Source organism: Anticarsia gemmatalis, chromosome 22, assembly GCF_050436995.1.
Source record: "Anticarsia gemmatalis isolate Benzon Research Colony breed Stoneville strain chromosome 22, ilAntGemm2 primary, whole genome shotgun sequence".
NCBI classification, from domain to species: domain Eukaryota; kingdom Metazoa; phylum Arthropoda; class Insecta; order Lepidoptera; family Erebidae; genus Anticarsia; species Anticarsia gemmatalis.
In genome coordinates, this window is record NC_134766.1 from 2657427 (window position 1) to 2673068 (window position 15642).

Genomic DNA, 15642 nt, shown 5'->3' on the forward strand with positions numbered 1-15642 from the left:
TACATATTCGAGGAGTAGCCAATAACTCTCCTTATTTCCAGACGTACTGACAAAGAAAAAAATTGTTTCCGTTTTCGAGCGTTCCGTCTCGTCAGTTTGAAAATGTAAAAAAGAAGTAAAAAAAGTGATACATTATGGTATTTATGGTCGAAACAATATACTGTGGTTATAATGAATTTCATAATAGACGCATGAGGAAACTCACGTTCCACGTCTGTGGTTTACTCAAATAACAATACGGTTTGACCCGACAACCAGCCTATACCTTAATTAGTAACAATATAGAACAACTAATAATACAATGTACCATTTAAAATTTGCAACAACTTGGCTATTTATTCACGAACGCAAAAAACGTGAGTAAAGCATTTATTTAACAAGTTTTTTGTCGATTATAAGATAAAAAGACGAAAAAAAATCTCACATTCAAATTAAATATGGCGAAAAAAAAAGAAACAAAAAAATACATACAACAAAACATGCCGAGGTAGAATCCAGCGATCGCCACGGCGACTTGGACAACATCATTTCTGGTGTCATGATCAAACTTCTTGAGCAAATCACTCATGATGTAAGCTTTCACTGGCCGCGCGTCGCACTGTGTCTCCACCATCTTCGCTAATCTTTTTTTATTAAAAAATAAACCGAATGCACCGATAACCCGTAACCGATAAACTAATTTGCATACAGAGGTCGCATGCTCGGAAAAATTAATAAATTTATTGCCCTGATTGACGTGATGTCGCGACTGAGAGTAGCATGAGAATGAAAGCAGCGCGCTTTACATGCTGACCCTAGCACATTATTATTATCTAACTTGATAGACAAGCGGATATAATGTTGTTTATATTTATTATTAATGCATTTAAAATTGGCGCGTAAATATTTTTTTTTTGTTTTTCTTTTTTTTTTATTCCAGAACCCGTTAGTCCCGCACCGGTTCCAGACAAACTGCCAGTGTGTGCCAAGTTTTTATGCCTTATATTACTTCGCAGATATCGAGAGTCGTGTTCAAGAAAAGGAATCGCCGACGTTGTATTTTAAGTTTTTTATGCTTTAATTATATTTTTATGAATGGGTGAACATTGGATAATGTTTTTAAGCACTCTTTATTTATCTGTTCTTGCATTAAATGATCATTAATATTGAACAAACATGGTTATTATAAAGATTTTGCTAAAGTTAATGTTTATAAATGTTTCGTCCAAGTCAATCTTAACGTGGTCGACCACGTGGGCTAAGCATTTGATTCACTGAATCAATGTGATCTTAAATAAAAACCTGTTTTGATTCAAGGATTGTTTGGTGTTTTCCATACGTAAATATTTTATTAGATGAATATTTCCGCTTATTCTATTATCTTAATTTCCTACTTGTACTATGAACCATTAAAATATCAAGGATTATGCGTACTTTTTATAAAATTTCGGAAGAAATGGAAGTCGGAAAAACATCGTGAAAAATCTACGGGCACTTGAATTTTTCCAACGACAGTCACATTAAAAGAAAAAAATGATATTTTTGAAATCATAATTTTGAATTTTCTACCAGAGACATAAGTTGGTTACAATAAAATTTACCACTGTAAACTAGTAACATTGACATCAGCAGTCGTCAATCCACAAGCATTATTTATCTAACAATAAGCAATATACTACCTATTTGGTGTTCAACAGTCGAGAACTTGCGAACTATTACATTGATGACGTATCAATGACGTAAATATTGTTTGAACTTCGAAATGTATGAGTATGAATGTACTAGAGGCCCGAGACTTCGTCCGCGTGGAAACCCTTACCATGTAAATCCCGATCCCTCGGGAACTCCGGGATAAAAAGTAGCCTATGTGTTATTCTGGGTCTTCAGCTTCCTATATACCGAATTTCATCGTAATCGGTTGAGTAGTATTTACGTGAAAGAGTAACAAACATCCATACGGCATACATACATTCTCACAAACTTTCGCATTTATAATATTAGTAGGATATGTATGGCCTTAAACTGGGGGAGTGGGTTTGAGATTGTTAATTTGTTTACTTAGTGTAAATAAAATACTTGAAATGGAAATGTTTTACTAGAATAAAATATTGTTTATGGGTATTTGACACAATTTTAAGCTATAGATTTAAGATGTGTTTGAAGGATAATATTGTTTTTAAATTCAGAGAACACACGATAAGGCCCTATAGTTATCTATACTAATATTATAATCTATACTAATCTATACTATATTATAAAGCTGAAGAGTTTGTTTGTTTGTTTGTTTGAACGCGCAAATCTCAAGAACTACTGGTCGGATTTGAAAAAATCTTTCAGTGATCGATAGCTCATTTATCGAGGAAGGCTATAGGATGTATATCATCACGCTACGACTAATAGGAGCAGAGTACCAGTAAAAAATGTTACAAAAACGGGGAAATATTTTACCCATTCTCTTATGTGACGCAAGCGAAGTTGCGCGGGACAGCTAGTGACTAAATAAATACAGCAGTTTTTATGTTCTGGAAAAGCATTCGGACGACTCCATTTTCGACAGACGCTATCGTCAAAGATTGTTAACATCATGAAAAGAATTTGCAATTTTTATTTTACGGAAGACTAAATACACTTTTGTATAAGAAGTTTAAAATAAATAAATAAATGATTGTCGAGACTTAGTAACCGATGAAGAATATATATTTTTGAATACTGTAAAAGTAAATTAACTCTGTCTTTAAGATGTAAGACCTTTCTCGCATTCCAGGACGACATTAGTAATGGCATATTGTTTTTCATATTTTTTAAATTAAAGAAATTACTTGGAAGCTATCACTACTGGAACTTTTCTGCACCTGGGACGCGGAGTATCCAATTGGAGGTACCGCGTCCTGGCCACGTTATGGTGACCTTGGAAGGAACACCGTCAGGTTTTTAGTCGGTATGCCCAAGTTGGAACGCCTAGCCGGCGGGAGAGCCCGACAGACACCCGCTTTACTCCCTGGGGCGGGACTTGCAGTAATGCATTTTTCTGACGCAAAAACAAGGGGATTGCACCTACTCAGGTAAGTTAAAATTTGTGTTATAAAACTAACATAGCTTGATAGGTTTTGTTTTGATGACTGTACCTGCTATTTACGTACCTAAATGACTTACTCGACCTAAGCACCGAACTTGGACTTTGTATTTAATAGTAATTCAATGACTCACTCTTCTAGCTAACTTTCTATATAACTAGCCTTAGAGGAAAAACCTCATATATACATATGTATAAATAAACACACAGTTATATTAATCGGCCGGTCAACGATCAATATTAACCGGGTTAGGGAATAATTATAAACGATTTATTTATAACATCACGGGTATTATACTTGAAGGTTAAAGCAGAGTTTGTTGTTAATATTGTAGCCTCATGAGCTCCCATGTAACAAGGAACATTTCATAATATATTTTTTTTGTACAAATAAACATTACAATTAGTGTTAATTGCAAGTAAACTCGCCAAATAATATAATAAAAATAATACTGAAAAAACGATACGCTCTATAGCGTGGTCGATAGTGTATCCGACTGCTGATCATGAGGTCCATGGGAGGGTTCGATTCTCCGGTCAGTAAAAGTACTATTGATCTTTCGTAATTGATATTAAAGTTTTTCTTAATAGTAGCCCGGAGTTTGATAACGTACCCAACTACCCAATATACGGCAATAGGCTCGCCCCTTACTTGGAAATAACATCGGTTAGGCGAAATGTGGGTGTGTATATCATACAGTATACACCTTCGGATACAACAGGCGTGATATTATGAATGTACTAGCTGACCCGGCAAACGTTGTTTTGCCATAAAATTTAAAAGATAAAATAGTTTCACTTAGAGGTGTGAAAAATAGATGTTGGCCGATTCTCAGGCCTACTCAATATGCTCACCAAATGTTATGAGAATCGGTCAAGCCGTTTCGGAGGAGTATGGCAACGAAAACTGTGACGCGAGAATTTTATATATTAGATTAGAAAAATCTAATTAATTTTAAGATAATAGGGAACGTATAAAAAACCTGCATTTAATTAAAGCATTGGCACTTAGTATAATGATCACGTTTTCAACGCAACACGTTCAAACAAAGTCAAAGAAGAAAACTACAAAAAATATATAAACAAGGGAAATTCTTTAACACAAAAACACGCTACATCACACCTACACAAACACGCCGACCAAATATAAATGTATTTATGTCTTCATGCGGGAATTGAACCTACGACCTTCACTGCAAAGGCGGTCAGCGTCTGTCGAGATAATGATTGTGCAAGCAGGACTTTGATGCGTGATTCACGACACGCAGCATCGCCGTGGCATAACGTCCCAAATATCGCGGGTTCGATTACCGTATGCAAATATTTGTTTGGTGCGAAAGTTTTATATTTTTGCGCGCGATTTTTCAGTTTTTATTAGTGTCAAATGAACATAAATAACGGTTCAAGAAATCTCTTGTGGCAGTTAAAAATATTTTTAAAATAATGCCCGTTATTTTTTTATTTTTAAATGCTCAAAAATATGACCGAAAAAGGGTGCTAATTTAAGTTTGTAATTTCTCACAGCGAGTAAGATTTTTCAGTCAGTAAACGACCAGTGAGGTGAGCAACCTTTAGGCTTATGAGTTACGACCTACAATATCAAACTTGCACCTTGCACTTTGCCCGAGAATTGAATCTGGGACGACACGAACAGCCTTGTCAACTTTGGATCTTTAATAACCAATTTTAATTATTATATTTCAAAGGTAACCTACGTACGAGTAACTCTGCTTGTGCACTAACTTTCATCCTGCTTATACCTGGGTTTTAAAAAAAATCGCTATATTTATCCTCGGATCGACTATAACTATTTCCATAGTAAATATCAAGAAAATTGATAGTGGTCAGTCAGATCGACGGATTTTAGTTTTATTTTTTCAAATACAACGAAGAATTGCTCTTGTGTCGCGGGGATTTTACAAACACAAACAATGGGCACAAAGTACAACCAGACCCGAAACAAATATTTGTGGATCGCACAAATAATTGTCCCGTGTGGGAATCGAACCCACGACCTGCCGACGCAATGGTAGCGGCGTGGTGACCTAAACCTCTGCGCCACGGAGTCAGTCATAAAAAGTTAGTAAGTACTTGTAAATAAGTATGGATAACTAATCTATACAAAAAACCAGTTTTCAAAACCGAGGAAAATCATTGGACCTTGCTCTTGATGTTTTCCTCAATCGAGACTAGTTAATGCTATTATTTCTCGGATTGCAGTTAATCTTATTAGCCTTATTATTGTTTATTGCGTGATAATTACAGGACGAGATGATTGAAGATTCATTTAGGTATTTGAAATGTCTAACTCATGGTTAGTTCATAAAAATATTTGTAGATAGGTATTTAGATATAATAATTATATTATCAGTAACAGTAAGGGGTAAAAAAAAATTACTACCATTTTAGCCAATGAAAACAATGATGATTAATAAAATTCTAAATAAGAGTGCTGTAGATGACAATTGGATGTGCATCCAACATTTAAACAAGTATTTTTTTGTTTTTCTGTTAAAAAATTCCCAGAAAAGCAAGTTTAGTCTCCATTTTCCTTTGACGCAAATGATTATTTTGAATGCATAACTTAGTCATTAGGTCATCATGCAACGAATGCTTATAAAATGTTGAACATAAGATTTTTGATTTACCTATGTTCAAGGAAAAACACAGATTTTTGATGCAAACATAGCTAATTGCGCTCACAGTAAAATATTAGTGGATAAGCAACCTTAGCGCGGACATTCTTTAAATAGGCCAAATATTGGTATTCGAGCTGTGCATCTTCGTGCTTCGGAAAGCACGTAAAAAGTCGGTCCTGGCTGTTGTCAAATTAAGATAACAGTCGTTAGCCCTGTCAAAGGTCTTCGGGCGGCTTGAACGACTTTGACACTAGGTTGACCACTAACCATACGATGAATGAGTCAAGGAAAAAACAGGAATGGATAAATGAATATAACAATGTATTTATTTTTACTTATAAATAGGTACTACTGACCCCAATTCAATTCCTAAGTATAACTGTTCAATGAGTAATTAAAAAGTAAAATGAAGTAATCTAAATACATTATGTTAAATAGTACTTGAAGTTCAATGTAAAAGTTGAATAGTATTTAAAAACATGGTGAAAATCGAAGTGGGAATATATACGTAAGTGTATAAAAAAAACCTTGATGTTTGTGCACTCACATTTAGCTACTAAAGGGATCTTTGGCCATACCGATAGGTGTCCTGTACACATTAGTGACTCAGTTCTATACTTAGGTATAAACAAGAGCTAGGGTATGCCCTAGCTCCAGTTATTAGCTAAGCATCTGTTAAAAATATAGGTGCACCGTGGACGTAAAGAATTCTACGCACTTTTTTTGACTGCCTCCGTGACGCAATGGTTAAGGTCACCACGCCGCTACCATTGCGTCGGGAGGTCGTGGGTTCGATTCCCACACCGCACAATTACTTGTGCGATCCACAAATAATTGTTTCGGGTCTGGCTTTACTTTGTGTCCGTTGTTTGTATGCTCGTAAAAGTCAACACAAGAGCAATTCTTAGTGCGGGAGTTGTCTTTTTAATGCTTTTAACGCTAATGCTCAATTATGTTGGCGGATCATTATGTCATAAGAATTTTGACGACGAAGACTTGAAGACTTTAAAAAGGTTGCCGATATAATATTTCGTCGTCATAGGCTCCAATAAAGGTAACCTCTTTAGCTCCAAATCGAGATTTTATATAATTTTTTATACAAAAAACTTTATAACAATCCGCTCATATACTGTTATGATTATATTTCATCGATTTTAACAGCAATATTTTATCCGAGCGTGAGAACGGTGAAACTGTAGAGTTTTATATACTTTCTTCGATACAGAAACAATAGCCAAACTATTAACGCAGAGCCCTGAATGCTGAAGAATTGTATGAATCCACAGAATTCAGTATTTTCTTCTGGTATGAGAAATTTAAGGTCAGGTATTAACAAGATTAAACATCATTTAATACCTGATTATGTCACCTATATTTAAACAACTACGATTTACTTACAATTCGCGTAAGTCAAAAACGTATTTTTTAAAATAAAAGGGTTATTTTTTAGGGTTGGAGCAGAGCATCGTACGAATCCCTGTACCCTACCCTATATGAGTGCCAGAAACTGTAGTTTTCTCAGCCTAGTCTAGTCTAGTTCAAAGAGCATAAACACGAGTCTAGATTATCCTTCTAGAAAGTTCTTTCCCTAATGAGAGGAAAGTATTGAAAGTTACTCCGTTATCGATTAAAGTTCATAAGTTCTAACACAAACGTCATGAATCACCAGTTTCAATTAATTGGTATATAGAACAACATGCGTCAAATGTTACGTGGACACCGTCATGTCGGGTACTACGTGGTACTAATCTATATACTTCTATACTAATATTATAAAGCTGAAGAGTTTGTTTGTTTGAACACGCTAATCCCAGGAACTACTGGGGGGCTATCACGTATCTCATTTGACAACTATTTGAAAGCCACTCTACTGTACATTGCTTTCTCTCTTAGATAAAATGATTAAGACGTTACGTCAAGGCAGCAATATACTGAAAAGTGGCCATCAATTTGACATAAACTAGCTGTCAACTGAGATACGTGATAAGCCTGCAGGTCCGATTTGAAAAATTCTTTCAGTGTTAGATAGCACATTTATCGAGGAAGGCTATAGGCTATATATCATCACGCTACGACCAATAGGAGCAGGGTACCAGTAAAAAATGTAAAAAAAACGGGGAAAAATTTCCCCCGTCCTCTCTAATGTGACGCAAGCGAAGTTGCGCGGGTCAGCTAGTATACTAATTAAAATTCCTTATAAACATACGCAAAATGATTACGATGAGATTAGTTAGAAGTCCAAGGGTTAAGTTAAGGTCATAAGGGGTAGGAAAGTGGTGAATTCTTGAGACGTAAAGAAGATTGGGAATGAAGCGTCCTTCAAAGGGTCAAGGGTGGGAAAATTCGTGAATTCAAGATTTCAATACAAGAAGATTAAAGAAAAAGGGATATATAAATAGAGTGGGATAAAAAGAGGGATTGAGAAGCTGTATCACTCTGTATACCAAATGTCCTGTTTGCTGTTAAGTAGAACGAAAAATAATTTGAAGCGACCGTTTGGAGTTTCTGGGCCTGACATGCATCACTGTAGAACACTTCGCAAAGTAAGTTTATTATTGTTAACTTAAGTGTTTTTTAAAATATCTATTTAAATAAATATAAAATAAATATGAAAAATCTTCGATCGTGACTACTGAAATGCACATGCATACAGCGTTGGGTAAGACTTTGGCCTAACGGTCCATAAAAAAGTCAAAACTTTGAATCCCACCCAGTGCTCTGCTAAAGACCACATAGAATCTGAATAAGGCTTGCTGCACACATACTCGGTTCGGCAGCATTTACCGAAAAAAAAAACCGATTCGAAATAATTACTGCAATTGCTCGACTTCGGGACCGATCGTCTCAATTTGGTTCAAACATTCAGACACATTTTTGATTTTGCCGTAAGCAGATTAATGTCGATATCGATATATTGTGTAGCAAGTTTAACACGCCCAGCAGTGGACTTTGACAAGCAGAAGTGGTTAACAAGATTTCAATACAAAAAGTTCTCGCATGTCTTGACAGTAAATATTGACGTTTACAAAAAACGTTACAATAGACAACAGTTGATGTAATCTACGTTCAGACTTTGAACTTCCTGCAGAGCTTGTACTTGTCAGTAGAACATATTTATAGTAACGGAAACAATCATATGAAAGGGTAATAAACACAATGTTATCAAGTTAAAAAGTACGTTAGTTTCACCAGTAGGTATAGAACGAGTCCAGAAAGTATATTCAAGTTTCATCAGTATTTGTAATTTGTTTATTAAGGCAATAGTTGACAACAAACGGGACCGACATTTTACGTGCCCTCAGAAGCACGGAGACGCTCAGTTCAAATACCATTTTGCGGTCACCCATCTATAGAATGACCGCGCCAACGGTTGCTTAACCCACAGATCGTTTACCGACCGGTGGGTACAACTGGCTATGAGCGCCTCTCTCAAAAGAGACAGGTTATTATCAGAGCAGATTATATTAATATTGACTTAACTAATACTGCTTATAACAAATATTTAGACATAGTAATTAAGTAGGCTTAACTCATCATGAGTCAGATAATACACAGAGTGCAATGGTTGTAGCTGTTATCATTCAGAACAATACAGTTCTGTTATCAGTGATAAGTTTGATAACACAGTTTTAGTAATTGGCAATCTGTGCTCAATATTTTTATAATAATCTTTAATAGTAAATAAATAATAGTTGAGGAAATAGAAAGGAATTTAAATTTTTTACATTTTTCAAACTAAATAACTAAGGATAAATGAAAAATAAATGAGAAGAATGCACTCAGCATACTTTTCATTTATTTTTATACTACTAATAATGCAAAATTATATTTGATGTGCTTACACGTAATAGTAAGATGTACATACTGTTGATATTATAAAGGTTATGAAACCTAACTTATTACCCAATGTTTTTATTAAATTACAAGGACAGTGGTTAATTCTAAATTGATGCCTGTAATTCTAAATTGATTATTTATGAGTCAATCAGGCAAAAAGTTAAAGACCAGGGTTTAATTAAACACACACATACTTTTTCATCAAAAACGTTCATCCAAGTTGCTAAAATAAGGGATGAAAGTTTTGGTGCAAGCAGATGTATGAGTGGGCTAGTTTAAAATCGTTTAAATATTTTCATCTTTGGGCTCTTCAAGTTACATAAATATTTCAAAAACCATACAATTTATAACATGGCATCAAATCTAAAATTACTTAACCATAGATTAATTAAAAAGTTTTGTAAAAGTTAAAGTGTTTTATAACATTATGATGAAAATGTAACCAATTAAAATAATATTTGCAAGAGTTACTCATTAAATGATTGCAATATCACTATGTTATAGTAACACTAAAAAAGGTATAAACCAAATGTTTTTAGTACTTGCTTTCTAGGTCAAGTGAAGACAGGAATGTTTGTTGTTTTATGTACATTAAAATAGATGAAAATAATTACTTAATACCTAATTTTAATGGGTTTAATGTGAATTGAGTAGTACTTAGTTTTTTCACCACATATCAGAAAATGCACATCCCTACTATCTTCATAACAACTGAATCGGCAATAATAGATTGGTGAAGTACAAATTGGATGACATTGTTAGACGACATTTCTGGATAATAAAAGTCTTATCATGAGGTACTTGTTGACAAATAAGTAGTTTGGGCATATTTAAGGAACTGAGATGGTGTGAATATATCTAAGTAGACACTCTAGCACAATCCAAAGGACTTTTATGTGTTTTATCTTAACATATCCTTAGAGGAAGCCTTGGCTCAATAGTTTGTTTTTCCTTAAGTCCGCATATTAAAGTGTTACTGAAGCTAGGTACTTGCTTTGTTCAAAGAAAAAGATTTTTTAATCAGTTGTTTGAAAATTAAATCAAATACATGCGATTCGATCCGCGGACCGGAATAAGCTTCATCTGGCATCAAGAGATTGTATCCCTATATATGAATCGTGACGAAATATATTAAATACCAAACAATGCTCTTTCTCTACAGAAACTTGTAGAACAGCTAACAATGCCAGTCGATGACGATTAACAGCAAACATCCTCTCAAATACAAATAAAGGACAAGGTCAATGAATAAGGTGCCACTTACCAATAATATCATAAATACTGGCCGTGTAGTTATCCATAAAATATTGAATAAAACCCATTTTTATAAACAGCTGATCACTGACTAAGTAAACAACACGTATTTTCACGTTCACCGAAATAAACTTGACATGGAAATAATACTGGTCTGTTGCGAAATACTTTGCGCGCCACCCAAATATCGAATTACGCTTTGTTTTGCTATATTTTTTATTGAATCGTCAGCGAATCACAAAATTGCATTAGCATTTTGACATATTGACAGTAAGCAAAGTTCAGTTGGCCTTCGAATGCTATGTTCGGAAACAGTATAAATAATTGCGAATTATTTCTACTGATCTCGTAGTTTGTACCCACTCAAATATTAAATAAAAGAGCTTTATCCCTGATAAATCATATTAAGATAAATGGTGAGAGTAATCAACTTTAAATTCGTTTTTTCTAGAGGTTTTGATTTAATAAAACTATTAAGTTAAAATAAAATTAATTCTGTTGGCAACGATGGCGTATTGTGTTTGACAGATAGACCAATCAAGTGTCAGTTATGTCAGTTTATCAGTTAGATGAAATGTTATTGCGTATGGTGGTGCAAAATTGAAGCTACAGATGGAAAATTCAATAAAAATCTGTTTACTCGTGTTTCATAACAATATGTTACTGTAAACACTCAACTTCTTTAACAATAGTACAAAAATATGGAAGAAAAAATCTACAAAACCATGTTTTTAAGGCGTAGATTTTGTAAAAGAGTAGCTTTGGTGGCTGTGGTTTTTAGTTTAGCTTATTGTTTAGCTACGTTGCTGCTCGGAGACATTCGGACGCCGAGGGTGATGTCTCTGACTGACCTGAACCGTTGTCCGGCATGCTATGGGATATCGATATGTCCTGAGCTTTATTCCAGCCAGATAATACTAGACTGGCAAACTCTACCGAGCATGTTCAACGCGAAAAATATATTTTCCGGCGTCACGAAATCCGACCGGCGAGTGGTTTTGAAGAAGTTAGCACATAATTGGGAGTTAAATGAGTTCGACTCGAAGCTGTGTAAAGAATTTAACTTGAAGAGGAATTGTAAGCCTATACAGTTACTGAATGTAACAAATTTTGATGAGAAAATAATTAAATTAGTTGAGTACAACTTAACATGGCCAGATGTTGAGCCAAGGAAGGGGCTAGTGCTGTGCCCTTATGCTTACAGTGTTTATGACCTATTAGTACCAGTACTGACTAAAAAGAAACCTGCCATGGACATGATAAATATTTGGACCATGTTGAGTATCAACCCTGAACCAATAATAATACAGGTAATTAAAACCCAATGAAAATTTTAACATAAATATATGTAGGTACATGTTATTTGTAGTAAAAAAAAAATATTTGGGATATATTGTGCAGGTTAAATAAACTAGCTCTTGTTATTCAGTATTGAAATATTTCTGAGACATTACATTTAATTGGGACATTTTAAATAAAATTTCTTTAAGCTCAAGTTATGACTATCCTAGTTTTCTAGACTCCTTTTCTTATTCCAATTTCTTTCTTTTCTAGGTGATACCCAAATCCAGTGGATGGCCAGTCCCAGCTTATGCAGGTGTTTGCGGTAGACTGGAGGTGGTGGCTTATGAAGGAGAATCGTTATCTTCACTCACTCACATCCCATGGCACCGTAAACTAAGGATAGCTAAGAAAATACTGGATGCTGCTATGGACTTCACTTTTAAACATGACAGGTAAAGCAATCATTATACTGAGTAGTTGCACGTAGATCAAATACCGTTGTTGAATTAGTTTACAAAGATAAAACATATTTAATAACAGTTCCATATTTCTGGTATGTAAATAATGATACAGAACTCTATGTGCACGAATCCAACTCACACTAGGACAGTTTTATTTTTAACAAATGTGACATCAGCACGCATTATCCATACTCCATACTAATATTATAAATCCGAAAGTAACTCTGTCTGTCTGTCTGTCTGTCTGTCTGTCTGCTACTCAATCATGCCTAAACTACTGAACCAATTTGTATGAAATTTGGTATGGAGATATTTTGATACCCGAGAAAGGACATAGGCTACTTTTTACCCCGGGAAAATGACGCATTTCCCGGGAAAATTCAGGTGGCGGACGAAGTCGCGAATATTCAATATTATAATGACACTGAATTAACAAAATTCCGTTGTCATGGCAACTGTTTTAATGGCGGATATGCCTTAGCGCGATTTCGTTATATTAAGAGATATAAATACTTTTGAGAATATGTTTCGTGAAAAAAAAGCACATTTTATATCATCACGCTAAGGCCAATAGGAGCAAAGTAACAGTAAAAAGTGTTACAAAAACGTAAAAACGTGGAAAATTCTGACCCATTCTCTCTTATGTGACGCAAGCGAAGTTGCACGGGTCAGCTAGTTGCTTATATATTATTATGTGATTGCAAAACGGAAATACAGTGAGGTTTCTTTATGACACTAAATTTTAATTAATGCATACATAAACACATATGATATATTTCTTTTCTATGGCAGTATACAGACACCAAAGAACTCAACATTAAAGTTGTTTGCTTTATTTACAGATTCCGTTTCTACCTCATGGATTGGTCTCTAGACAACATAGTGGCAAATGATAAAGACGAAATCACATTCGTAGATCTAGAAGACTTTGTAGTTCTAGACAAACACATATCACCCGGAAAAGACCTTCCAGATTGGTACCAGCGATATGGAAGAGAAGCACTCGGTCCAGGATTCACATTTTCAATAGAAAATATGTGCAAACACCATCTAAGTGACCATAATTTATGGGCAGCATGTTATATTTTAGCCGGAGATGACAACCCGTTCCTGTACCCTATACCAAAAGAGGTTCAGACCTCTCGACCTCATTTTGACAGGCTGTTGAACGAATGTCTTAATGGTATTGATAGATTTAAAACTATAACGACATTGCAGCATTTGATTTCTGATATGTTGTCGGATGAGAAGATCGTTGGTCGGGATGCTGTGGCTAATATGATTAGATGATCGAAATGTAAGGTGTGTGAAGTGCTACTTCGCATATGAGATGCTCAGTTTGGTAACTCAGTGTTATGAATTCTTTGCTTAAAGAGTAAGTGAGAATGGAAATGATGATTGGCAATATTTGTGATTAAATTTTGAGACACCTGCGGTTTGATTTCAAGATTGCCTAGAATAATAATACTGACTTACTGTATAGTTATCAGAATATTGACACATTGGTATTTCTGGACATATCATAATTTTGTATGCTGATAAATGTTTATATAAATTTCTTGACGTCTAAGTTATTGTAATAAAAGCAAATTTTTAACTAATGAGGACTAAATTAAACTGTTCTATGCAAAATATAGATTGTAAAAGCTTAAATTATGAAGAATCTCATTCTATAATAGGATAAATTACTATTGCAACAATAAGTTTAGGACAAAATGCAAATATATTAATATACACTTCAAAATTTACTAATATTACTACCAAATTCTAATTAGAATAGTACAAATGCTGTAAATAAGAGCCAAATAGATATATTAATATGACAATCACATGACATTGTTTTGATTTTTACTATGTAGTTTTTGAATAATAATATGTTTGTTAATCATTTAACTAACTTTAGTGCATTTCGTCTTAAAGAAAGAGTATTATTTCTTATTTCCTATAATTGTAACATGTTATTTGTTTAATTTTGTAGTCGCATTTATGAACTTTTTTAATTTTTCTAATAAAGAATGGAGAATGTTACTAGGTATGCCAAATCGCTTCAAATTTTGACTCAGTTAAGCCTGTACATGTACATGCAAACTAGTTTTTGTTTTAGTCAAAAATACCAAGTAGTTTTTATTTTACAAGCATTCAAAGTTTCGAAAAATATCGAGTTCCGCTAACAGCGTGACGTCATATTACACCGTGCTGCGCGAGTCGCGTACCACTTAATATCAAGTCTCCAGCCCTAGATGTAATAGCTTATGCAGTATTTTGTTGTGTATTTGTCCCCTTATTACATTTATAGTGTAATAATAGTAAATATTATTATTAAGGACCGTGTGAGCTAGACTGAGCGTGGTGTACAATGACGTCACACGCACATTGACGGTTACAACTTGTTTTACTTATAAATCGGAAACTATTTGACGTATCGAAGTAATTCTTTCACTAGTATTTTTTATTTTTAACAGAGAATATGGAGTGCTAATTATCAAAATATGTTAACATTCTCCATTAGCCTTTTTTTTGTATTGTAGAAATAAAATCACTCGCATTTTATATTGACAAATAAGCACACACTAGGTGGCGCTACTTGCTATCACTTGCTATCAGCATAAAATTGAATAACTTGTGTTTGTGTTGTTATAAATTGTAAGATGATGTTTATCCCGCATTCTTAATGCGTTCTATTTGTGTCCCCTGTCGCGAGTCTTCTACCGAGCCATACTGACAAAGAGTAAGATTTATAAAAGTATTTTAATTTGTATACAAAAATCTCTATTGTATTGTATTCTTAAATTCGTACATATCTGTGATATTTTGTAATTGATTTCATGGCGTTTTAAATTGGTTGTGAAGTACATTCATTTAAATCAAAGAATTTGTGTTATTATTACCAAAGGTCCATTTTTCCCAGTCTAGCCAGTCAGTCAATATTGATCTCACAAAGCACCGTGTAGCATTTGCTGCGCTGCAGGTGAGGCCTATGTATTTATAGGTAAGTTATTTATTGGGCATTGAGTTATGAAAACTGATAAAATTATTTCCGAACGAAACTGTACTTGTCAGATTTAGTGATTGCGTTCCAGGCCGGATAAATCAACATTTTGTTCTCTTCAATCAC

At 34.3% G+C, this 15642-nt stretch overlaps 2 protein-coding genes across 3 annotated transcripts in view; one reads left to right on the forward strand and one right to left on the reverse strand.

Moving 5' to 3' along the window:
* Positions 1–11051, reverse strand: part of LOC142982629 (DGAT1/2-independent enzyme synthesizing storage lipids) — a 37144-nt gene extending 26093 nt beyond the window's left edge. The window contains exon 1 of one of the 2 annotated variants that reach the window (XM_076129235.1): positions 10793–11051. In XM_076129235.1, coding sequence (XP_075985350.1) covers positions 10793–10850 — 58 coding nt within the window. In that variant the 5' untranslated portion in view covers positions 10851–11051. Of the gene's footprint in view, positions 1–471; positions 958–10792 lie in introns of those variants that run through there. The other variant, XM_076129234.1, reaches the window with a different exon arrangement.
* A 300-nt stretch (positions 11052–11351) lies between these two features.
* Positions 11352–15393, forward strand: LOC142982837 (divergent protein kinase domain 2A-like). The gene is made up of 3 exons (XM_076129529.1): positions 11352–12092; positions 12337–12518; positions 13370–15393. Exons 1-3 carry the CDS (start codon positions 11484–11486, stop codon positions 13815–13817), a joined length of 1239 nt encoding a protein of 412 aa, XP_075985644.1. The 5' UTR covers positions 11352–11483; the 3' UTR covers positions 13818–15393.
* The last annotated feature ends 249 nt before the right edge of the window (positions 15394–15642 follow it).